Source organism: Pezoporus wallicus, unplaced genomic scaffold (genome assembly GCF_028554395.1).
Source record: "Pezoporus wallicus isolate ANWC-B61680 ecotype Strahan unplaced genomic scaffold, APGP_CSIRO_Pwel_v1 contig_5967, whole genome shotgun sequence".
Classification (NCBI taxonomy): Eukaryota; Metazoa; Chordata; class Aves; order Psittaciformes; family Psittacidae; genus Pezoporus; species Pezoporus wallicus.
In genome coordinates this window covers 2,806,996-2,832,135 of record NW_026639377.1, presented here as the reverse complement: position 1 = coordinate 2,832,135, position 25,140 = coordinate 2,806,996, and the positions used below count along the sequence as shown (strand labels likewise).

Sequence of the window (25,140 nt, the reverse complement as noted above, 5' to 3'; positions counted from 1 at the left end):
TCCATTTTAAAGTAGTTCCAATTCTTACCAGTTATTGCCTAAGTTCATGTTCACTAACTGTTTCTTAGGCCAACTGTGTTGTAGCAGTACTAAGTTTTTGCCTTATGAGCTGACAAATTTAGTTATGAGGACCTAATGGCATAGGCTGAAGCATGCATCTGTCTTTCAAAACCTATAGGAACTTCTCAACTGTAGTAACGAGATGTTTATTTTGCAGGAACTATTGTACCAGCTTATCAGTGCTCTTTATAGTGTGTGCTCAGAAATGTTAACTTCTGCTGTTTCTGTGTGCTCCTTGAAACTCTTTGCATGACTTTTCTGAGGGTGTCTGTCCATTTAAACAATAGTGTGGACTTAAGCAGTAGTCTTTTGGGGGTAGTGTCAAGCCTGGTTATCATCACTGCATGTGAGCTGTTTAGTGTACCATCTAAATCAGAATAGCAAAGGCTAATTTTCCTGATTTACCTGTAGAAGACAACAGTTTCAGCAGAGTACTAGAACATCTAAGTTGCGCTTCAGCCACTCCAGTTGTTACAGCACTGAGCTAACAGGGTTGATGGTTTCATGAAATTTTGAGAGCACTTAACATAACAGCTATATTAATTTGCTTTTTTATATCTTAAATGGAATTATTGCTACAGCTGGTAAAATATCGATGTGTTTGGAGTTACTTTATCAATGAAATCTGATTTTTCTTTTTTTGTGGTCATGGTCACTCCATGGTTGCCTTGCAGTCTGAACCTTGAAGGCTCCTTATAACGTAACTTGAAAAAAAAAAAGTTTGGCCAATCTATTTTTTTTTTATTCTGTAAATTAAATCAGTGAGAATTCTGTTGAATTTGGATCCTTCTCGTGTTTCATATAATCACAGAATCAACAAGGTTAGAAAAGACCTTTAAAATCAAGTCTAACCTTCATCCCACGACTGCCAAGCCCACCACTAAACCATATCACTAAATTTGCTCTGATCTACTTATAATTTCTTCTAGAATTTTTGGCTCTCCTAGAGTGTTGGGTTCAGAGTGGATGAACAGAAACTAATATATGTAAGAATCCATCTTTCCCAACTCCTACACTAAATATAATCATGCCTTGTGGAGCAGCGCAGCTGCTGCCTTTGGCAGTTCTTATATAGCTCAGTTGGATTTGTTTTCTTTATTAGTCTTCCTGCTAGAATCTCTCTGATAGGGACAAGCATGTGCTCTTTTAACACATGCCTGTAAGTGTCACTCACCTCAGGTCCTTAAAGTGATGTCCGTGTCTGAGCTGCAATGGAACCAGCCCAGAAATTGTTGTTTGCCTGAATATTCTTCTGATTGTCACAGGGTGTCTTTTCCTCTCCTTCTTTATTCCCTCCCTCCTTTCCTTCTTTCTTTTCCCTCATTTCCTTTTTTCCATTTTTTCTTTTTTTTTTGGTTTTTTTTTTTTTGTTCCCTTGCTTTTTCTTTTGCCCTGCCCCTCCTTTTTTTTAAAAAAAAAAATTCTAACTAGCAGCATGCTCTTTGTTCTACATTCCTCCCACCCTTGCTTCAGGCAAAAACAAAACTGATTTTGCTGATGTCCCTGCACCTCATTTTTGTGAGGGCAGGCTCTGTTCTCCCCAGTGATAAGCAGTAAATTGCTCTGATTTTATCTGCAGCTCAGCCAGTATTCTTATCTGATGTTACTTTAAACCACCCTCAGTTCCATACATAGATGTGCTTCCACCTACGTACTGTGTGACCACATCTATTGCATGGATCAAAGTGAATGGTCTTGTCTGAAGGAAAATAAAGAGTTTACAAAGTTTAAAAAGAAAAAAAGTCAAATGTTTATAGCTGTGGACCCCAGTAAAATGACGGCAGTGAATTAGTTACAGGGGTTTCTTCCCTATAAATTCGGTATTATTTTACTTCTCATTAAATCCATTAGCTGACTTTAGGAGCATAAGTTTGCTGGAATAACACTTTCTGATATGTAGGTGTACTGGCGGAAGCAGGACTTAATGTCGGAAATGAAATTCAGGATCTCAGACCAAGAAAGAGATTATGTAGGTGTGCCTAAAATGACACAGGGATCTGAGTGATGGAGTAGTCTGTCATTGCAGTGTGCTACTTGAGCTTTCCAGAGCTTTCAGGTCTTTTGATCAAGCTCCTTGCTACATATAGCTGTTAAAAGAATAGAAATATTCCAGCCATCCACATTTTACAAAGGTATGTTTCAACAGAGTTGAAAAGGAACTAAAATGATCAGGTCTTAGCCTGGTAGGCTGTTTGAGATTTGGCAGTTCCCATTAAATATCTTTATATTAAATCCCTTTGTGCTGAAAATAGGTTAAATCTACAGTTGCTGTGCCTCCTGACAGAACTGTTAAAGGTCTGTGCTATATATATTTCTGACTAAAGCTTCAGAAACAGTGCAAAAGTTATTTCCTTTGCTGGAGTGATTTGTTCAGGAATGTGCAGAAGGCCTTGCAGTAGCTGCTGGTTCTGCAAGGAGGCTTTTGAGAGGAGATGCTTGAACCTCCTATGGTGTTGGGAAATTCATTTCATGATCAGCCATAAAATACTGTAATAAAATATTAATCACTAGCTTGCTATGAATTTTACTGGACTTTTATATGGGGTGGGTTTTATTTTTTTTTTTGGTATAAGGCTACGTTAGAGGTTCAGTATCAGAAACTGTAGTAAAGCCCTACAGCATTGATTTAAATGGCCAGATCAATGAAAGCATAGGAGGGTGGCACTTTAGTGAACCTCTCTAATTAGGAGCATAGGATTTGCTATCAGTGGTCTACTGAGCCTATGAATCTACATCCTGTTTCCAGCAGCCCCTTTTTTGATGGAAGTAGTCCACCCTGCTCTCTCCTTCCGCAGTAATGCAGGAGGTCAGCAGAGCATCGTTTTTCATCCCAGTGAATTTGGAACTCAGGTCTTTGCCAGTGTGTCCGTAAATGACCTTTAGGAATTCCAGACTGGTTTGAGTTGGAAGGGACCTTAAAGCTCATCCAGTTCCAACCCCCTGCCACAGGCAGGGACACCTTCCACTAGACCAGGTTGCTCCAAGCCCTGTCCAACCTGGCCTTGAACACTGCCAGGTATGGGGCAGCCACAGCTTCTTTGGGCAACCTGTGCCAGCACCTCACCACCCTCACAGGGAAGAGCTTCTGCCTCAGATCTCATCTCTGTCTCCCCTCTGTCAGGTTAAAGCCATTCCCCCTTGTCCTGTCCCTACAGGCCCTTGTTGAAAGCCCTTTTCCAGGTTTCTTGTTGGCCCCTTTAGGCACTGGAAGCTGCTTTAAGGTCTCCCTGGAGCCTTCTCTTCTCCAGGCTGGCAATACTCAAATGCTGATAAAAGTACTTTTCTATAATTCTGAACTGTAATCACTAATGGGGATTATCTGTTTCCTGTTAGGAGGAGTATTTCTTAAATTCTTCATAAATATGCACATACATTTGACTGGAAAGGTCTCTGCTTTTGTGACAGACTGTAGTGGAGAAAGAGGATCTTAGGAGTTTTCACTGTAACCTCCATCCTCTAGAACCTCTTTTTCCTATATTGCTTTGGCCTGTATCATTGCCCTTTTTTGAGGTTGATCTGGTGCCAAAAGTGCAGCTTTAACCCTTAGCAATTGCCTTCTAACTGCATAATTGCCACATAGATCTTGATATAGAAAGCACTGCAAACTGATGTGCAGATTGACTCCACAAGTCGTTAAAGTTGTAAAGTAGGTATGCTTTTTATTCAGCGCTGAGACGCACGAGGATAATTCCTCAAAGTCATGCGTGCCTCAGTGTTGTTTCCCTCTACATTTATTCTCTAAAGTTATATATATTCATACGGGTGCACAATACGCCTATACGTATTCATGTCCTATCCCCGCTTCGTATTATAATGAGCCAGAAGGTCCTCTGCGCCTGCGCAGTGCCCCCTCTGGTCATGGGCAGGGGTCTCGAGGTGAAGTAACTGAGTCTTCCTCCTGTGGGTAAGGGTCTTCAAGATGAAGTAAATGAGTCTTCCTCTTCTTGAACTTTTCACCTTTTAGTCTTCACGTATGGCCTTAGGGTTTGGTCGGTGTCCCAGCCATAAACCATCTGCATCTCCCCCTTCAAGTGTCTGCTTTTCCTTATCAATAGCTGCTTATCAGTAGAATCAGGCCTCTGCTTTTCCTTGTCAATAGAACCAGGTGTCTGCTTTTCCTTATCAGTGGTTAGTGCCTTTGTTCTGTTTAGTAGGCATGATAGGTACAGACAATACTTTTGTTTAAGCAAGTGAATTCCTCTAACCCCCTTGTACAACCCCCCTGTACAGTGGTTAACCCTGTATCACAAACCCTTTAAATGAAAGCAGAAGGAACTAAGCTGGAAGCAGGGTTAGCATAGACAATCTAATTTGGAGAGTTATCAGTCAGTAGAAGATTCAGTTAGGTTTGTATCTGTGAAACAGATGGCTAACTGCAAGGTGATTAGATTAGCTTTGTTATGTTTGTGGGAATTAATTCAGCACTTTATTTTGTTGTTGTTGGGGGAAAAAAAAAGAAGAAAACAACTTGTATGATTTGATAGCTGCTTAGCAGGAACAATTTATGAAGACCACCTTATTCTTTTGTGTCAAATGTGGCAAAACCCTGGGGAGCCCTGGGCATGAAGAAAGCTTTTGGCTGTACCCTTGATTTCCAGGGTGTGTAGCAATATAGTAAATGACAGGATCAGAAATGCTACCACCTATAGAATCATCGAATGGTTTGTGTTGGAAGGGACCTTAAAGCTCATCCAGTTCCAACTCCCTGCCACTGGCAGGGACACCTTCCACTAGAGCAGGTTGCTCCAAGCCCTGTCCAACCTGGCCTTGAACACTGCGAGGGATGGGGCGGCCACAGCTTCTCTGGGCAACCTGTGCCAGTGCCTCCGCACTCTCACAGGGAAGAACTTCCTTATATCTAACCTTAATCTCCCTGTTTAAATTTAAATTCACCATCCCTTGTCTTATCGCTGTAGTCCCAGATGAGGAGTCCCTCTCTGGCATCCTTGTAGGCCCCCTTCAGATATTGGAAGGCTGCTATGAGGTCTCCACACAGCTTCTTTTCCCCAGGCTAAACGTGGATATGGATGAACATGAGCTGTGGATAAATGGTTGTTAGTATTTTCAAATGCAAAAATTTTATCTCAAGGTCTCATTAGCAAAACATTTTAGGGGCAGTCTTCCCCATCTGTGTGTTGATGCAAGTATACATTCCTTCTTCCCTGTTGAAAAGTGAGGATCAGATTTTAAAAATGGTGGAAATGTAGCACTTTTTTATGTTGGTTTTTTTTTTTAATATCTGAAGTTTCTGGAAGTGTGGTGATTTATTTTGATGGCTACGTGGAAGCTAAGCTTTTGGGATTATCTGGCTCTGTTTCGGATGCTGAACCCTTCTGAGATTTTCAGTCTTTTTGTGCATGTTTGGGATGGAGTTTTTGCCACACAAATTCATGCTCAGCTGTCACAAAGTATTTTTCACTCTCTTAAAAATGCAGCTTAAAATAAAAATAGGTTTTTCAAAAGTAGATCACACCTAAGATTTGTCTAGCCAACTGTCCCACTTGTGACAGTGCCCAAGAGCAGGAGAGGCATTACCAGAGCATTAAAAATAGAAGCATGGGTGGAATATACAAAAACTTAGTAGAAAGATAATTGGCCACTTCTCATTCTTACTCTCATCATCTATAATCTTTAGGATGTAATTCTCCAGTGACTAACCTCAGTGCAGCATTCCTATTCAGAATGAGTGCTAAGCAATTGAGACTTGAGTACATGCTTGAATCAAGCGTGTGGTCAAGTGCTTCCGCAAGTTTGGGTCTTGTTTTCCTTTTCTTCCTTCCACCCACAGATTTTGCATTCATATTGCTTGGCAGATAACAGCGATGAATAATAGGTTGTTTGCCTTCAGAACTCAGTTGCACTGATTTTGCAACCCTGTCTTGGTTACATCTTGCTTTGTGTCCTTCCAAGTAGAGAGCACTACCTCTCACCAACTTCTGGCAACTTCAGAAGCATTGCCTCTTGTGCAAAGTCTTGGACACTGGACTAAATTATGTTTTACAGAGAAAGGCAGTGCATGTGATTCATGGCTTTTTGGGCAGCATTAGACATCCTGTTCACAGGAGCAGAGGATAGTTTGCTGGTGACTTCAGGGTCTTGGTATGGACTAAACCTGTCCAGCCCCTGGTTTTGAAGACTCAGTTTCTTCAATCAAACACTAAGCAGACCCCAAATGAAATGGTGTATTGTCCTTCTTGGCTAAAAGAGGGCTAGGGTTTGCTGTCTTAGTTGAAACAAAGGCCAATATCTGTAATACTGCAATCCCCACGGCAAATTGCTTTTGTTAAAAATTAAGAGAAGCCTTTACAGTATTTTTGGATCAGAAAACTTTCATCTTCACATGTCGCTAGGAGTTGTAATGGATTAGTCATGTGCCTTTGATACCGATTTTACTTCCCTTTGGAGTTGCTTCGCAACTGTGAATGTCGTTTTGGTGAATTAATCCTCTAACTATTCATGAGAATATATAATAGAGGAATGAATGCCTGCTTAAGATGCTACATGGCAAGTCAGGTTTCATTTCCAGCCCTCTTCAGATTGTTACTTGCTTTTGGAGATAATTTTACTTATCCTTGTTTCCTCAGAATCCAATACAGCAGCGATAGTTTGTTTTGATCCTGCATGCTGCTGTGGCTCTCTGCCCAGAGGAGGTGATACTGAAGCCATACAACTTTGTGACCCCAGGTGAAAAATAGCAGTGAAATGATAGCAGCTGTTTGGAGCAGTCTTGTCACACCTCTTCCAAACAGAGAGAATTAGTCTGTCTTCATTAGAAAAGTTTAGAAGACTTTATTTCCTGTCACAGGCTAAGCGTGCCAAAATTACACTGAGTTTTTGGGAATTGATCACGTTGAGTATTATAGTGTTGTATGCTCATAGCATAAAGCTATATTTAAGACTGTAGCAGCCTGAAGTTAGATCTCTGTCTCTTCTTCAATGGTCAGGGTTCTGGGGGATGGGGAGCATGTGCAGACCTTCTTCCTTCTCCCACTCCATTCAGTGCCTGTCTTTGGATTAGCAGAGCTGTTGCTGTTAGCATGGTCCTGGGCACATCAGAGGCACAGCACTTCATGCTGTGCAGGTGAAACAGCTACTTCATGTCTTGGGTAGTCACAGCCTATTATGTTCTCTTCAAACTCAATCAAAGCCCTGTTCATCCCCAGAGCAAACACATGCCTTTGCTGGTGGTGAGTGGGCTTTGCTGGAGGGGAGCACTAGTTGGAGACAGCATGGCTACAGAGGTGTTTACTTTTCATGGAGCACTTAAAAGATCCACATAGATTTTGCTCTGGCAGAAGCGTGCTTTTTGCAAAATAAGCTGTTAAAATGTCAAGACATCTATCCTTCAACTTGGCACAAGGCGAGCTGAAGCAGTCATCTCTTCTCACATTGGCAATATTGGCAATGTTATGTTTTTAATACAAGAAATTCCAGCAAAGCAGCTGAGAAGGGACAGTTCTCTGTATTTTTAGGGAATGCCAGCAATTTGGCCAAACTATGAGATTTAGAGTGAGTGGTATGTTGTGGGGTCCTGCTAGAGGACATCCCTTGCTATCTGCACTGAACCTTGCTCGGGAGGGTCCACTCAGTCTAATCCAGCCTTAGGCTTTTTAGCTTGCATTTGTGATAGATACAACCTTCAGACATTTTGAATGCCTCATCCCTGGCAGTTTGGACAGGACTTGGAGCAGCCTGGTCTATTGGAAGGTGTCCCTATCCATGGCTGGGGGTTGGAACTGGATGAGCTTTAAGGTCATTTCCAGCCCAACTTGTTCTATGATCGATATTGTGAACACTCCAAATTGCAATGAAAGGATGAATCTGACTATATATGGCATGCGAGATTTTGGGTTTCAGTTCAGAGCATAAATCTCCGCAGGCATCGGGAGCATCTAGATCAAAGGGGCTGTCTCTATAGTGAGTAGAAAGTCCGCTGATTGTGTAAAATTTGAAATAAACAACAAAATCCCCAAACAAAAACCCAGGGGTTTTTTGTAAATGTCTTTCAGTGCCCACAGGTGTCTGTCAAAAAAGACCTACCAAACATAATGCCTGCTGCTAATAGCTTCATTATTTAAGAGTGTGTCTATAAAATATATTGGTCCTGTTTGAAATTGATGTTGAACATTGAAACTCTGTGTTACAGACAGTAGTAAGAGAAGGGAGCAGTAGTTGTGTAAGGGACAAGCTGCAAGGAGGAGTGGGAGTTGTAAAATATGACAGTGTGAGAAATATGAGCACTGTGCATGCGTGACTTCAGTTAAAATTAGCCACCCCAGCTTCATGTGCCAGCATATATATCATCATGTAACTGTGGAACCCTTGAGAAGGAAGAGCTGGGCTTGAGCAGGATATGTTTGTGTTAAATATGCCAATAAGTAGTACAACCTTCCATGTCCCTGCTCGTGGGAGAAGTAAATTTTCCTGTGATCATTATAAAACAGTAAGCAGCTCCTTGATAATGGCACTGGTGCTGTTGAACAGTAACTTACTTCAGCCTCAGAAGTGGTGTTTTCTTGTTTCTTTCGCCCTTCTTCAGCTTCTGATTTTCTGTGGTTTCTCCGGAATAGCTATGTATCACCTTTCCAGATAAGCCCTTTTCTGTTGCTGTTTGTGTGTGGTAGTAATGTAAATGGGTTTATTTCATATATGAGAACTGTGATATGTGGAAATAATTTGGTGTGTACTTTAGGCGACTTTTTATAGTCCATTTGCTTCTCTTGTTCTCTCAGGTCAATGATATTTTGTTGGCGTGGGATAAATTACTTGATTCACTGTGGCCAAATACGTCTTGGAATGGGTTTTGCTGGTCAGCTTAGCAAGCTTAAATTCTCTTTAACCTTTGGATATGCAAAGAAACGATGCAGGCGTGAATGAAATCTCATTTCTATGTAGGATTTAAAACGTTTGGCAAGGGGGAGCAAGAGAGTGGACACCTGCTTGGCTTAGTGTGTGGCTTCAGCTTGAAGGGGCTTTGTATGTGGCAAATGTGGATAATGGGAGCCCTGGGAGCAGAGCTCGCTGGCTACCAGCATAGTTGCCAGCTTTGCTTCACCTTCTAGCTGATGTGTAGGAAAATGTTGCTTTGCTATGAAATATTTACCCCTCTGTATAGGCAGTGCCTGACAATAATGGGGTTCAGAAACTGTATAGTTGGGAAGGAGGGAAGAAAACATCTTTTTTTTTCCTCTTTTATGTTACGTGTAGTAAAATATTCAGTAGGCTTATAGTAAGAAAGGTGCCATTCAGGCAATTTAAAGCGTATTACTTGTTTAGCATCCCCCCCAAAGGTCTGCTTTACACCAGCTGAGAGGAAGGAGTGCCTGCCCTGAAGTGTGGACAACCTAAGGCTCTGTTACTGGAGAGGCTTGCAAGCTAAAATTTACACACACACTTGGCTGGGTGTGCTGTGAGTCAGCCAGTTGCTTTTGAATAGTAGTCATATGCATGAGAATAGCTATCCCCAGCCGGGAATAAGGCTTTGAAAAGAGGGATTGAAATAAATAGTCCCGGTGGTGTTTGCTTAAATTACCCATTTCCCTATTTAACTTCCAAAGGGTAGTTAATGTCTATAAGTGTCCAGCAAAATGTAATATTCAGTGGAATACCTCCCACCAACAAATAATTTAAAGCTGTTCCAACAAACACTTGCACATGTGAATAGAATAAATCAGTTAGTTTAGTTCCGCTTAATAAATGGCAAAAAGGAAGCAGTTACCTCTTGTCTCCTCAGAGAAGTGGGAACCAAGACCTCAGTTGGTTACAGCTGCATTCCCATAGTTGATGATAATTGGAAAGTTCCAGCACTTTAGTTAATGAATAATGTCTTACTGGCATCATATTAGATATTAATTAATAACTAATTATCACAACAACTATTTTTAGGGGATTGCAAATGTATGGATTCCTTTTGGGAAGGTCATTTTACCATCTCACCTGCCCATCATTGCCTCAAACTTGGAGTTTCTGGTGGTTTCTTCCCAGTTTGCTAGTCCTGGTGCCAAGATGCTGGTAGGATGGAGTAATAAGCAAGTCCCCAGGTACCCATCCTGACTTTCAGGGGGGTTCCAGTATCTCTGGAGATGCTGGAGAGGAGACAGATTGCAGCCTAAGCTAGTGTGTCCACACCAACCTACCCACTCACTGCCTGCCTGAATGTCCTCTTCTCCCTCTGAGCTGAGCATCACTGGGGGCTCATCTACATCCCTATGGTCAGTGGATTTTGCTTCCTGTTCTACTCTCTACATACCTGTAGCTGCGTCCTTAAAGAAAAGGAGCAGACAGAACTCCTTCAAACCCCATTAATACATTTTATTTAATGTGGGCACACAGCATCTGTTCTGTGCCCTGCTTTTTAAGCTGCTTTCTTTTTTTTTCTTGCAAGATCTTGCATTGGAGAAAAAAAACAGTATTTTGGGTAACAGCTTTACTCATTCTAGAAGAGCCAGTATTGTGTTTTAGTGGGATTTGTGTCATGGCGCAGATGTATAGACACAGACTTGCTTCAGGATTTAAGAAGGGCATGGGGGCAAGTACAGCCACAAATTGTCAAAAATCACTGAAAAAGATTTGTGACAAATGCTGTTAAGCTTGGTGTTTATTTTTTTTAATTATTTTTTTGTACCATGTGCTTCTAAGTTGTTCTTTTGTCAGTAACTCGGTGAAATACCAGCCATGGTATTGTTGGGGCCATAATCCTAACACGCTTTGAAAACTGCTGTTATCTTTAGCGTGCTCCCTTGGAGCCAGAGATGCTTCTGAGATGAGTTTTGAAGCTATACCTTTGGCTTTTAGCTATATACCCCTGGACTGTGCAGTCAGATACCTATTAAGATCATGCTGGAGTGTAGCATGGATCAGCGTAAGACTGCAATTAGTGTTACCAGTCAAAAATGGGGTTTTTAATGGCGCTTCATGTGTAAACCCCATTACATTGATCAGCAGTGAGCATCTGATGGGCTTTCCTCCTCTGCTGCATTGGAACAACTGCAGGCATTCCCATTATAGCATTATCTTAATATACAGTGTCTGGTATTTTAGGTTTCAGAGTGTTTTTCTGCCTGTAAGCATGCAGCATGGCTCAGCTTAGCAGCAACACAGGCATTGCATTGCAATGGGTGTTGTGATAGAGTTCATCGATGTGTTAACCCTGTTATTCAGTCATGGAAGTAGCCTTGCTCTGCTTTAATTATGTTGCATGATGTCAGAAAGACACTCTTCGGCTGTTACCAAATTCACAATAATTATTGGAAGCAAACATGCAGAGCCCGATTAGTTAGGAGCTGACATGGAGAGGGAGTAACAGGGAAGAGGTTCAGGCATATTTTCTACTTGCTTGCTTAGAAGAGGGAAATTCTTTTTGATTAGTTTTGTGTGGAGCCTTTCCTCTTTATGATCACATTTCAGAATAGCATTTGGGAGGCAAAAAACATTGGATAGTTGATGTCCCCATTTGGAACTGAATTCCACTTAAAGGAGACCCTGGAGTACATAGCAATATCTGGTACCTTAATCTAATCGCAGCTCCGTAGCTATACTGGATCTTTAAAGGATGTTCCTCGATTTATTGCGCTCATGAGTTTATTCATGTTCTGTTTCCTGGGTTATGCTGACTGTGGGAACAGAGGAATATGGTCCTACAGATGCTGTGTTTGGCCCTATCTGCCAGCAGATCAAGAAGAATCTGCCTATCGGCATGTCTGAGCAGCCCAGATATTGGCCTATTGCCTCTAAAATGTGTTTGGGGAAAGGAATACTGTGGTTTGAGATGCCAGCTTCAGACTGTTATGGCTAGCTAAGCAAACTAATTTATTTGGCTTTTTGGTTGTTTTTTCCAAGGTTTAAAAGACTCTGAATTACTTTAAGTAGAAAGAAGCTTGAAGGTTTTTGCTTTTCCCTGTCAGTATGTACACCAGCCCACCCCAAGTGCTTTGTGGTAGCTGTGTGGTCTGGACAAAACAACCTGACGTGCAAAAAGCTCCTTTTCTGCTGATGCAGTGTTCAAATGTGGAGCAGACTGAGGTGTGTGATAGATGTAGTCTCTTGGTGCAGTTACTCGAAACTTAAAGTGGCAAGAAAGTGCAGAGGTCTCCTAGCTGGAAAGCAAAGACTTCTCTCATCTGAAACATGCTTTAAACAAGCAGATATAAGGCTAAGGAAAGGGGAAGGGGAGAAACCCCACTGAATTTCTAAATGTGGTGTTCTTCCTGATTTAAGACTTACTAATTTTGAGGCCTTTTTCTTTACAAGCAAAGTGTTGGGGGTTTCTTGGTTGTTTGGTTGGTTGGGTGTTTTTGCTCAAGACCTTGCTACTTTGTGCAATAGTGTTTTAGCTCTGACTCATAAGGCACTGAATATTTCCAAAATCAATATTTATCTGTAACACTCTTAATTAAAACCTGATGGATTGAAAAGGGGGTAGGAGAGGGGACAAGAGAAGGAAAAAAAAAAATTTCACATTTGTTTTTAATTTGCTCCCAGATAATTTGATTCCTGGGATCATTTACTATGGAGAAAAAAATCTGCCCAAAAGCTGAGTCCACCTTTAACAAAAGCCAGAACTTAGACCTGAGTTAAACATTAAACTGGCTGGTTTAAGGCACAAAGACCTGCTAATGGTGATAATGCCCAAATCACATTGTACACTTCGATTCCTTAGGTAAAATAATGAAGCTGCTTCCAGTGATTTTCCTACTGTGAGAAATCAGTGCAAGGTTTTAAAAGCCCATACTTTTTTTTATATATATACATACACATGCTTTATAGATAGTATTTATCATATAATATATGTAAAATATAAATATATTTAGTATAATGTATATGAAATATATACCATATGATCTTGAAGGTCTTTTCCAGCCTGGTTGATTCCATGACTCCATATATTATATATATAATATATGTATAATACAGCAGTTATCTGTTGGGTTATAGTGGGTTGAGTCTTTCATATCACAAGATTTTCCATTTTTTTAATAAGGTGACTTCAGGTAATATTCATGTGAATATTCAAACTTGTGACTTTGTCACCTATTTGCTGAAAATAAATGGTGAGCATTTAAAATTCCTCTGCAGAGACAGGCATATAGAAATGGGAAGTTTCTCAGCAGTGTTTTCCTACTCCTTTTATTATTGTTTTCTCACTTATTTGCCTGGGTTTGAGCATTTGAAAACACTATGTGCTTTGAAACATTTTTCATGTGTCTAGAAATAGCAACCATTGTACACTAATTTTTTTTTTTCTTTCTCGTTTGTATGGAAAAGGAAAAGAAACATTGAGAATCGTATTTGTGTAGCACATTACAAAGACTTGCAACCAACATGTTTTGAAAACATGCTGGAAAGTTTCCATAATTAGCTTGATATATACCATAAAAATGAGCAGTGGACCATGAGGAGGTACTACAGTATGCCTGTGTAATACTGCATCCATAAGAATGCTTCAGAGCTCCTAAATAAATAGCCCAGTCAGGTTAAAAATACATGAATACAATTTCATGTTACACATATTGCAAAATAATGTGGTATAATAGAGGTTTTTAAGGAAGCAAAGATTTAGCATACTTTTATTTCCCTGCAAAAGGCTTTCCTAAACAACTGGCTGAATCCAATACTATTCCACACCTTTAGATACCCCAAACCCAAATATTTTCACCATCCTGGTGCGAATTATTGTCATGTATAGAATCATATAATGGTTTGAGTTGGAAACGGACCTGTTATTGATGCATTTAATGGAATATTTTGTAACCAGCAGAAAAGCTCTGCTTGCAGCTCCTGATACCAAACACAGACATAGACTTCAGCACACAAGGTAGGGATTAGAAGAATAATTTGCCAACCAGAGGGAGTTTCTTTATGTGTTATTGGAGACAGTGAATCAGACCGGAGGTATCTGGGGATGTTTCCAGTTGTCTCCTTCACCAGGAGGATTTGTTAGGTGAGTTAGGGACGTTGCTGTGGTTCTGTTTATTTACAGGGCATGAGTATAAGATCTGGTGTTCGCGGATGCAGCAGAAATTAGCGCCGTAGGAAACAGCTGTGAAACAGCAGTTTTGCAATGCCGGACGTGCATTTTCACTCTGTTACTTCACTGAAAAATCAGTCGTACCTAGCTCTCAAGGTCTTGCTGATGCTGTAATTTCAGGCTCTGCCAGGAGAGGTCTGCACTGCCTGTTCTCCATTCCTGTGTTGTATTAACTCTAGTGCTAATCCAAGCGTTTGTTTGATTGCATGATGTTCTGCATCATGGAAACGATCCAGGCTAGAACTGATGCATCAAAGTATAACCTTATATTTGCTGAAAGTTCTTCTGTGGTTAATCAGCACGTTCATCACAGCCCTCCCATTAAAAGAAACGTAGTTATTGTGTTTGATAAGTTGTTTGTCAGCTGAATTGCAGTAACAGTGTAGGATGGACCCTTGTGATTGTGAAGTAAGTGGTTTGCAACCTGTTTGCTGCTCTGTCTTTACTTGTAGATAAGCAAGCTAGAACCATACGGCAGCAAAGCAGGTGAAGTTAATCCTAGTTCCTTGAAATCATTGGATCTTTAAAAATAGCTTCCTGTTATGGAAAATGTTTTCTTGTAACAGGAGCTAAGGAACACAATGTCCGGTTTGTGCAAAGTGTGGGTTGGTTGGGGGTTTATTCCCTTTTCTCCTTTCAGGCAGTCAGGGAAATCACTCCTGTGTACTCAGAGTTTTTCATTGAGGCGGTTTTCATTGAGGTGGCTTTTGGCTCTTTTTTTTTTTTTTCGCAGAGGTGTTCCAGCATGTTTTTCTGTTCGGGTCTCTGACACTGTTGCGGTAGGAAATGCGCATCCCGCTGCTCTGAAGATAAAACTTAAGAGTATGAACGATGAAAAATAGGGACACACATTACTGATTTTGAGTGACTCGTTCATTGCTGCTACCAGGAGTGTTTTATAGGCTTGGAAAAAAAAAACAAAAAAAAAACCAAATAAAACCAACCAAATGAAGATTTTATAACCAGTATAAGTCTAGTCAAAATATCTGCTCTTCATTTCATCCTATTGCGACTGAATCAGCAAGTGCAAGAGGAGAGTGAAATTACAATCCTTGTATTATTCCCAGGTTCCTCTGTCTCGTTTGGCAAATACTTGACTCTTAGGCTTTGGCTTTTAACTCCCATGAAGGAGAAGGATGTAAGCTTTGCATTTTCAAAGTGATGCTAAAGATGCTTCTCAAATTAGTAGCTTGGTTATATTAGTTAGTAATTTAAAGGATCTGTGTTGATGCGGGCTGGATGGTATTTGATATATGTTGATACAGGTTGGACAGGGTTTGGAGCAACCTGGCCTATGGAAGGTGCAGCTTCCCATGGCAGAGAGTTGGAACTAAATGAGCTTTAAGATCACTTCCAGCCCAAATCAGTCTGTGATTCTATGATATACAATGATGGGGAGGGTTGCATAGCTCAGGAGCGGGTGGTAGAGGGGGACTTGCTCTAAATCATGTTTTATTTTAACAGTATTTTGCCAGCAGACAGAATATGATTTAAAGGGTTAACATTTCCATCTGCTTCCTTAAGGCTGGGGATAGGAATCTTCATAGCCTGGTGACCAAAGCCCTGAAGGACTAGGGCCCTTCTCTTTGTCCTCTTTTCTTTCCATCTATCAGTACCAGTGAAAGAAAACAGTAGCTCCTGGGCAGTGTCCAGGATGAGCTTTCCCGGGGCTTCTGGGGACTGAATACTGTTGTGCAGACATTGCCTTCCATGTCAGTGATTCACCCACATGTCTGAGGTGTTTGTCACCAGCTTAGTGCTTTAACTGAAAAAACACCACCAAAAAATCCCCCCAGTACATGGTGGTTTGTAGGACCGTGAAGGATTGGCATGGGTCATGCTCTAGAAAGTACAGTGAATCTACTCCTACTTACTGATAGGCTGGATTGAGATGCAGGTATTTCCAGTATACTTTTGAGTAGGGTTGAACATTAATATTTGTGTATTTAATACGTAAAATTCTGTAACTTAGTAGTTTTTACTTTATTTCTTTGGAATATAAATGTCACATTAAGAAAGAAAGTCCAGTATGAAGAACAAGAAATATTATTTAATTCATAAGCAGAAGTTCCTAATCAAGTGTGTTTCCTTCTTTTTGATAACCTAGCATGAAAAGATTCTGTAAGTTTTCTGGTGGTTTTGAGTAAACTGTGCTAGAATGTGGGGAGCAGTACTTAATGCAGATTAAAGAGACATTTTTGTGTGCTTAGGTTTCAGGTAATACATTTTCAAATAAATCCCAACCATTTGAAGTTTGCATAGGAGATGAAAATCAATGTAATGGCCTTGTTTAACCTGTGAGATGGAATTTACTAGAATTGGTAGGGTTTTAGAATCACAGAATCCCAGACTGGTTTGGGTTGGAAGGGACCTTAAAGCTCATCCAGTTCCAACCCTTGCCACATGCAGGGACACCTTCCACTAGACCAGGTTGCTCCAAGCCCTGTCCAACCTGGCCTTGAACACTGCCAGGGATGGGGCAGCCACAGCTTCTCTGGGCAACCTGTGCCAGTGCCTCAGCACCTGCCTAAGAGCTCATCTCAATCTCCCCTCTGTCACGGTAAAGCCATTGCCCCTTGTCCTGTCCCTACAGACCCTTGTCAAAAGGTGAGTAAAATGACAAAGTAGTTTCTTAAAAGTGAAGTTGCTATATGGCTAATACCTCCTAGAAGTGGTTCTTGGAAAAGAATATTTTAAATTTCTCAGTAACTGTTATGAATAAGAAATGTCAAAGGGAAAATTCAAAAAATAATTACTTAGGTGGAAATTGATATCTCTTCTGCAAACTTACTACTGCCATGGAACGTTTAGTTTGACTGCGTGATGATCCATTCAAGCTGTAACATGGTCAAGAGTTTTCCTGTCGTCTTCTGTGAGTTTTGATTTCAGATTTCTGAATAGAAGAAGCCTTACTATGGTAAGCTGAATACTTCATCTGCACAATACTTTAAATTTGAATGTTGTTGACTTGTTTCAAAGAGCAAAAAAGCAATGACCTTAAAACAGCTCCTCAGATACTGAGAGAAACAAAGAGCTCTGCTTTTTCAAGTTTGCATTATGACTATTTTTGTTTATCTTTTTTCTAACAGATTTATACAGATTGGGCAAATCACTATCTAGCAAAATCTGGCCACAAGAGATTGATAAAGGATTTACAGCAAGATGTGACTGATGGAGTATTACTAGCCGAAATAATCCAGGTTGTAGGTGAGTCACCTTCTGGTTTTTTATCAGCTTGCTCAGAAATTCACTGTCTCTACATACACACAGGGAGGAAATCCATCAAACTGCATGGAATTATATAGATAATTTTCCTTCAGAGACATTGGTAATTAATTTGATAAAGCCTTGTCTTAAAGCATAGTGGAAAAAATATTTGCCTTTGCTGATTAAGATCTCCTGACACAGCAATATTGCTTCACATGGCTGAATGCTACAAAAAGCGAATGATGGGTTCTTTTCTGCCCACAATGCTGTTATCCTCCTTTATCTTCATTTCTGATACCTTTTTGGGATTGGTCTCAACATAATTCACAGTGATACTGGCCTGCTGTGTTGAACCTCCAGCTGGATATGGAAAATCCATATATACAGCTTTGAAAGGAGAAGGGATATAATTTTTGAATGGCAGAAAAAAGAAATCTTTCATAATGAGTTTTCAAATGAGGAAAATAATGCATTATTAGCCTAAATCGCAAATATGGGCTCATTGCTACAAAGCTTTTAATTCCCTCATTTTTGCCCTAAGACTCATAGAAATAAAGGTTCTAAACCATTTTCTCCATTGGCCCCATGTAAAGCTACATATTGTCCCTCTTCCCTAGGGCCTGGATCCTTCATTAGTTCCTTCAGAGGCTCATCCATCTGCTTCTTGGGATGCCACAAAGCTCATGCATAGCCCAGTGGAGATGGATGGAATCTGAAAGCCTGCTAATGGGAATTAGGACAACTATTGTTAGAAGCAAACTGACAGATTTGAGATGCAAATTAAGAACACAGCAGCGAAATAACAAGACATCAGTGCATACATATTTACATGTTTGAGATGCTATAAATGAGCTAGTTCCTTAATGTAAGGTACAAATCTGCAAGCCCAGTTCTTGGGTGCAATTGTGAAGCATCATTCCAATGACCCCACTAGAATTGCACTAGAATACATCAAAAAAAAAAAAAATTAACTCTGTTGTAGAGCAATGTTATATCTCGGTAGCATTCTACAGACCTGCCCCTACAAAGATAGAAAACTGTGTGTTGACAGGTGTTCACTATAAACAGTGGTTCAAGCCGTATCTGTTTCCTTTACTGGGGGAAATGTTTGGAAACCCAGGGACAGTAAGGTGGTGATTTGTTTCAGGCTTACCTAGCTACCCTGAGTAACACTGCTGTAGAAAGCTTCCACATGTGTAACAATCCCACCATCAAAACATGAAAAATGTGAACCCAGTTGTACCAAGCACCTAATGTAGCTCTTTGAGTGCTGACTCGTGCAAACTCTTATGAAATGCAGATTCCTCCCTCTAAATTACACAGAAATCCCATTGCCTGCTGTAATATTTGCTTTGATTCACCTTTGCATTTTCTCAGCCATTCTTGGAGCTGCCTTTTGGCTAATATTTAAGATTAGGCCTGCAAGCTGCCAAAGTTACAGTTCAAGCTGAAGGATTTCATTTTCAGAGAGCATTCTCCATGTGAAGAAAAGTTCAGGTTTAAACATTCTCAGTTGAATCCTCCAAATTAGCAGTGAAGAAAGTAATTTGTATCTGCTGTGTATGGCCTTAGGCACATTGCATCTCATTGTCACTAAGATGGTGGTAACTTTCACACCTAGAAGCAGCTTCAACACTCGCCTGCAAAATACAAGCTCTCATTCTTACAACCGAGGCTGCATATTAAGAAATCTGTATGCAGTGCAGAAGAGTTCTTTTTATGTTATGGTGTGATATGTGTAAAAGCAGCCAGGAAGAGCTGCCTTTTTGTCATGTGCTTGGAGTATCCCAAGATCATCCAAAGTCACTGGAATTGATTCAAGTTTAATTATTAGTGATAGTTTTTCTGGTGTTCACCACCCAAGATTTACACCGTGGATATTGAAATACTACTTAATATCCAAACCTGGAAAAAGAATGAATGTGGTTAAATCTTTTATATACATTTATTTATTTATTTTTAATGAAGCCTCCATAAGACTTGGTGACTATGCCAAGACGATGATTGCAATCTTTTCTGCTTGCCTAAGTGAAATAGTTGCATGTATGGGAAAACAAAACTCAAAAATGAGTAATAACTAGGTAGTTCTTTGACCTTAGCATCCAAGCAAGGAGAAAATCTAAAAAAAAAGTGAAACCAAACATCACTGTGTTTGACTTCAGAGGAGCTAATCTTCACACTTCAAAATGGCTAATGATAATATAGTCAATTAAAATGCATTCATAGCATTCTCATTTATTTCAGCTCAAAATCTGAATCTATAAAAGAATATGCAAGTAATAGATCCCTTAATAATGCCATATAAGCATAGTAGCTATATTTAAATTCATAAATGCAGATATGCATGCTCTGAAGTCAGTAGTACATCAAAATATCAGTTGGTTCCCTGTGACAACCTTTGATTGTCAAGAATTAGAACTGATGTTAAACTTCAGTCCAGTCTGATAGGACTTTTCCTACTGTTGCGTAGGATATTTTATGGAGTAAAGCCAGCTTGGACAGGGCTTGGAGCAACCTGGTCTAGTGGAAGATGACCCTGCCCATGGCAGAGGGTTGGAACCTAAATGAGCTTTAAGATCCCTTCCAACCCAAAGCATTCTAGGATTCTTTTAATTGATTGGCTGCAACTAAAGTCAGATCAGATACAAAAACCATGGCTTTCTATAGAAGGATGCAGACAGTGCATTAGTGTTAAGTACTTATTCAGCTATATAAAACTAGTTTCAGTAAAAAGTAAAATGTGCACAGGAGTGTGCTGGGCAATCAGTACAGCGTTACAGGAGGTGATGGGCACATTGTTTAGTGTAGGTGTGGCGGATATGCCAAGATAGCCTGTCTTACAGGTATATATAAGTATTCTGGGTAACTTGTGCTCTGACTGCAATTAATTGCACTGACTTAAACAGAATAGATCTTTGTAAAAGTCACTTGTGATCGCTCCAGACAGCTATTCAAGTTCAAATTTATGCTGTGACTTGTTATACCTTTTGTCTATATATATGTATGCCTTTGTCTATAGCTATTTTCATGGAAATTGTACTGTTACATTTGCAGGGGAAGGTGTCAGTTTGTATTTCAAACCAGAATCCTGGGATCAAACCTAGCAGAGCTCTTTAGTGATAATTCCTACCATATTTTGGGTAGGACATTGATACTCCTAACTGAAGAAAGATGTGAAGTGAGATGAAGTTCTGACTGATATCCTAAGAATATGGGATTGGTAGAATAAAGCTTTTATTACAAGAATCAATGGGAGGCAAATCTGTTAGTCATGAAATGAGTTGTGAACAACATTTATTACAGGGAAAAAACTGGGAAACCAGACTTTGATTATAGCTGGTCTTCAGTCCATTACACAAGTCATTTCAGGGTTTAAATGTGAAACTCGGCAATCTGAGACTAAGGCAAACATGTAGCCATCTCAGCAACTTCATTATTTCACTTGGGACTTGAAAGACTGGATCTTTATATTTTTCTGCAAATAGATTTGCCCTTAAGCTGTGGGCAAGAAGCTTCCAAAGTGCTTGTGCTTTAAAAAAAAAAAAAAAAAAAAATCAGTTATTGATCATAAATTTCCCATACAGTTTTAAAACCTATGTTCACTGTCCAAGCAAATTCACTGATATGCAAACATCTATACACAGATCATGTTGACTTTTCCACCCAGCAGTATTCAGCTTCTAGAGTTCAAACCTTCTTTGTAATTTAAAGAAGTTACCCCTCACCACACAAGATGTTGTCAGACCACTTGTTTTCTGCACTCAGCTGTCTCTGCAGGAATGATCTGCTAGAAAACTTCAGCTGCTTTTATTTTGATGGTCTCGGTACTTCACACATTCCCTCTGACTGGACAACTACAATCTGAATCCCTTGATTTAGCTAGCAGCAAGTACTCTGGGGATAATTGGAATAAATGTCCTTGGTATAGTTTTTATTTTCTTTATTTCCTTTTTTTTTTTCTTTTGCTTTTCAGCAAATGAAAAGATTGAAGACATCAATGGCTGCCCTAAAAATAGGTCTCAAATGGTAAGTAGTAAAGTGGTCTGTGGTTTGTGTGCATGTGGTTGAGAACTGAAGAGTGTGTGACTTCAGTGTCTGAGACATCTAAGCGGTTTTAGTTAGTTTTTCGCAGTAGTGAGAGCAAAGGTGTAATCTGAAGAACATTAATATTACAGTTTTTGCCCTGTTCTCCACAATAGCTGAATAAGGCCTTATAATTTATTACATACTTACAATCAGTATTGTTCTCACTAAAATTAAATACTATCAGTATTTTATATTTCTGAAGTACCTCGTAATTACACAGGAATGTATAAAAATATAGAGAGCAGTACTGAAAAAGCAGAATTAGCTATCAATTTAAAGTTGGATTAGGAGTTCCTATATCCTTTGAAAAGAAATAAATTATCAAATTGCAGTCAATGAACAAATTTCAAATTGCAAACTTTAAGGTGTTTACTGTATGCAACTTGGGTTTGACTGCCAAGTTTTAATTTATAGAACAAGTTGGTTGTTATCTTGCTTATATATAATAATTAAAGCTGGAGAACCAAAAATGAGTGCAGCAAAAGTAACAGCATGTAGAACTTCATGAATATGTTACTGAAGCTAGGCAGAACTTTACAAGTAATGCAAATAATAAGAAATTGATCCTAAGAGAGGGGTGCTTAACATTTATGATACTTTAAAGAATGTTATTTCCTTCTGTATCTTGAGGAAAAAATAATTTTACAGTATCATTCCAAAATCATCCCTTTGACTTGCAAATGCTCACTTTGGGGTATGTGAATATCTGTCCTGTGTGTGAAGCTGTTTTCATGTTGTTCGTGTTTATGACTGTTCCTAACTGCCCACGACCACTCTCATAGTTAAATGAAAGACTGAATATTGATGAGAGTTTGACAGTCAGAAACCACAATGTGTTGTGCTGCTCTGCTTTGGCTCTTTGTTGTTTCTTGGAAGTTATGAATCTTGCTCAAAGTCATCTAAAAGATTTATCATTGCTACTTTTTACTCCTTTGAAAGATGTTGGTTACTCTTCTCGCTGTAGCCACAGCAGCTGTCTAGAGTATAAATAATTGAGGAAATTTTGACAATTACTATAATTTAGTGTTCCACAAGTGTATCGTAAGAAGAACTGCTTTTCATTCAGGACTGGCATCTGTAATAAATTCCAGGACGTTGTAGCTAACAGTCACTTAGACCTTAGAGCAGCTTCCAGTGCCTAACAGGATAAAAAGAAACCTGGAGAGGGGCTTTGGACAAGGGCCTGTAGGGACAGGACAAGGGGAATGGCTTTAACCTGACAGAGGGCAGACTGTGATGAGCTCTTAGGCAAAAGTTCTTCCCTGTGAGGGTGGTGAGGTGCTGGCAAAGGCTGGCCAGAGAAGCTGTGGCTGCCCCATCCCTGGCAGTGTTCAAGGCCAGGCTGGACGGGGCTTGGAGCCACCTGGTCTACTGGAAGGTGTCCCTGCCTGTGGCAGGGGGTGGGAACTGGATGAGCTTTCAGGTCCCTTCCAACCCAAACCAGTGTAGGATTCTATGTGCTGCATCAGGAATTGTGAAGAGCACTGGAAAGAAGTGTTTGCTATGCATTGCCATCTCCTCTGATACTACTCTGGTTGCTCAGTCAGGAGGGTGGTGAGTGGGACTGTCTTCCCTGTTCATGCGACCTATTGCATCAGTCATAGCAAGGCACACCCAGCAGTTTTCCCTTACATGAGAAAAAAACAAGGATTATGCTCTTGGCTTGTTTTTATTAAGTGGGCATACTTACAGAGCTCTTTATCATCTTACAATAAAGACAGTAAAGCAAGAACCTAAGTATCTTCATAGAGGTGGTGTTCATACAGTTGCTTGCAGCGTCTAAGGAGACAACCCTTTTGCGGGTCTCCTGCATTCCTGGAAAAAATGAGTATGTTAGAGTGTTTGTTTAGATACAGCAGTCTTCATTCTCTGCATTTCCATGCACTTTCCTCTTATAGCTTACAAGCATTCTCCAGAGTATGGGGAGTGGTGTTTGTGTTTGGTATTTCTGGTTGAGAGGTGACAAGAGGCGAGGCTGTCCAGTCAGTTCAAACACTGAACCAGGTGATGTCTGGTCTTACATTTTCAAGTGAATCTGTCAGCTGCAGGTGTCTTTATCTTTATTGTAGTGTCTGTAAGGTGGTAGTAAGATGAGTAAATTTTTCAGGGGAGACATTGTAAATGAATGTTTGACTTTGCTCATTAAATAGAAATACAACAGACCTCAGAGGGAAGCCTTGTATCATTGTCTTTCCCGCTGTGGTTGCTTGTCTTTGTTTGATGCTGTGAACAAGCACACATGTGAGCTGAATTGTGAAGAGCCAGCTCATGTCCAGCCAGATGTGTTAGCTTAGAAAGCTGGAGCACATCTGTATCTTCCAAAGCCATTGAAGGGGGTGTGAAAGCAAGTATATTTGCTTTTATGTGGCGCAATCCTAAACCAACAAAGCCCGCCAAACCTTAGTGAGCTCAGCACAGAGCCAGATCAGGTCTCTGCATTCTTGTTTCCATTGTTCCATGATCGGAGAGCATCATACAAATTCGCACAAATGGAACATTAGAGACAGCTTGGGTCTGTCAGGCTCAAAGACAGTGCTAATAAGCCTTGTCAAATTAAGTTTAGTACTGCAGAACCGTTTGGGACCAACAGTGCTTATTAACCTTGTCCCAGTGCCAGGAATGACATGACAAGGACCCCCACTGGCTCCATGAAAAATCACTTAGGTGAGAACCTACCCCTGTTGTCATCTTATCTGGTTTCTCTGCTTTGGGGAGTATCTCTGTCTTCCTTTGCTCCAGATAAGAGTTGGCTGGCTTCTGTATAATCTATGCTGTATCTTGTCCTCTGCATAAGACCTATTTCAGGGTGGTGGTTTTTTTTCAAACCTCTCTATTTCTGTACTGCAGCTATTCCTCTCCACAAAAGCCTGTAATTGGGATGATTAGTTCCAGCTGGCATGTGGAAAATCCTGTGGTTAATAGAGGGTGTAGCTGAACGGAGCAGAGCCTCTGGGACCAAGAAGGTTTGGAGACTGTCACCTCAACTGCATTTGGATTTTTAGAATGAAGCTTCAGATAATACTGGCTTAGTTCTTGATAACTGTGTGAAGGAGGGCAAAACAAAGCCTAGCTTCCACTCCTGAAGGCTAATGAAAAACAGAATGAGGTCAATAAACCTGAATAGGGTTATCTCTGCTAATATCACTTGGTTATAGAAGGACAAGAGATCTTTTTTTTCTTCCTTTCTTTCAATTTGACTCTTGTTTTGGGATGATATTAGAGCTTAACATTTGGCATCCTGCAGATTCTGGACTGTATAGAAGGTATTGTTTAATACCTGCCCTTCTAGGATTATCCTTATTGATTTGGGGATCTTTGCATATGTTACCTATTGAAAAGGGTTCATATACTTATATTTGTAATAAGATAAACAAAAAATAAGAGTGCTTAAGTGAGCTGTTATATGCTGTATGTTATGTATCAAGTCTGGCTGTAATGACAGCCTGTCGAAATCTTGCTCTACAGGGACTGTGTTCTGTCTGTGAGGAAACGTGTAAAATGCTCAGGTTTGGAAGGAGGTTTCACAGGCAATGTTTTTTTGCACAGTATGATAGCTGAGCATTTTCTTGTATATTGATACATCTTCTTGCATAGCACAGCAAAGAGAGGGAGGGAGGTGGTTGTGTTACTCATTACGTGTAAGTGATAAATCATAACAGATGAGATAATGGTGGAGATTAGATGATATAAGAAAAAGGCAAAAGATAAGACATCTGAAAAATCAGAGCATGAAAGTGGAGAGTGAGGTGAAGGAAAGAAAG

General features: G+C 40.1%; 1 protein-coding gene across 3 annotated transcripts in view; it reads left to right on the top strand.

The window, feature by feature from the left end:
• The window catches only part of NAV2 (neuron navigator 2), a 399,914-nt gene that overhangs the window by 224,954 nt on the left and 149,820 nt on the right, over positions 1 to 25,140 (top strand). For all 3 annotated transcript variants that reach the window (XM_057414369.1, XM_057414368.1, XM_057414367.1), the window contains exons 2-3: positions 17,176 to 17,293; positions 21,267 to 21,319. In XM_057414369.1, coding sequence (XP_057270352.1) covers positions 17,176 to 17,293; positions 21,267 to 21,319 — 171 coding nt within the window. The remainder of the gene's footprint in view (positions 1 to 17,175; positions 17,294 to 21,266; positions 21,320 to 25,140) is intronic.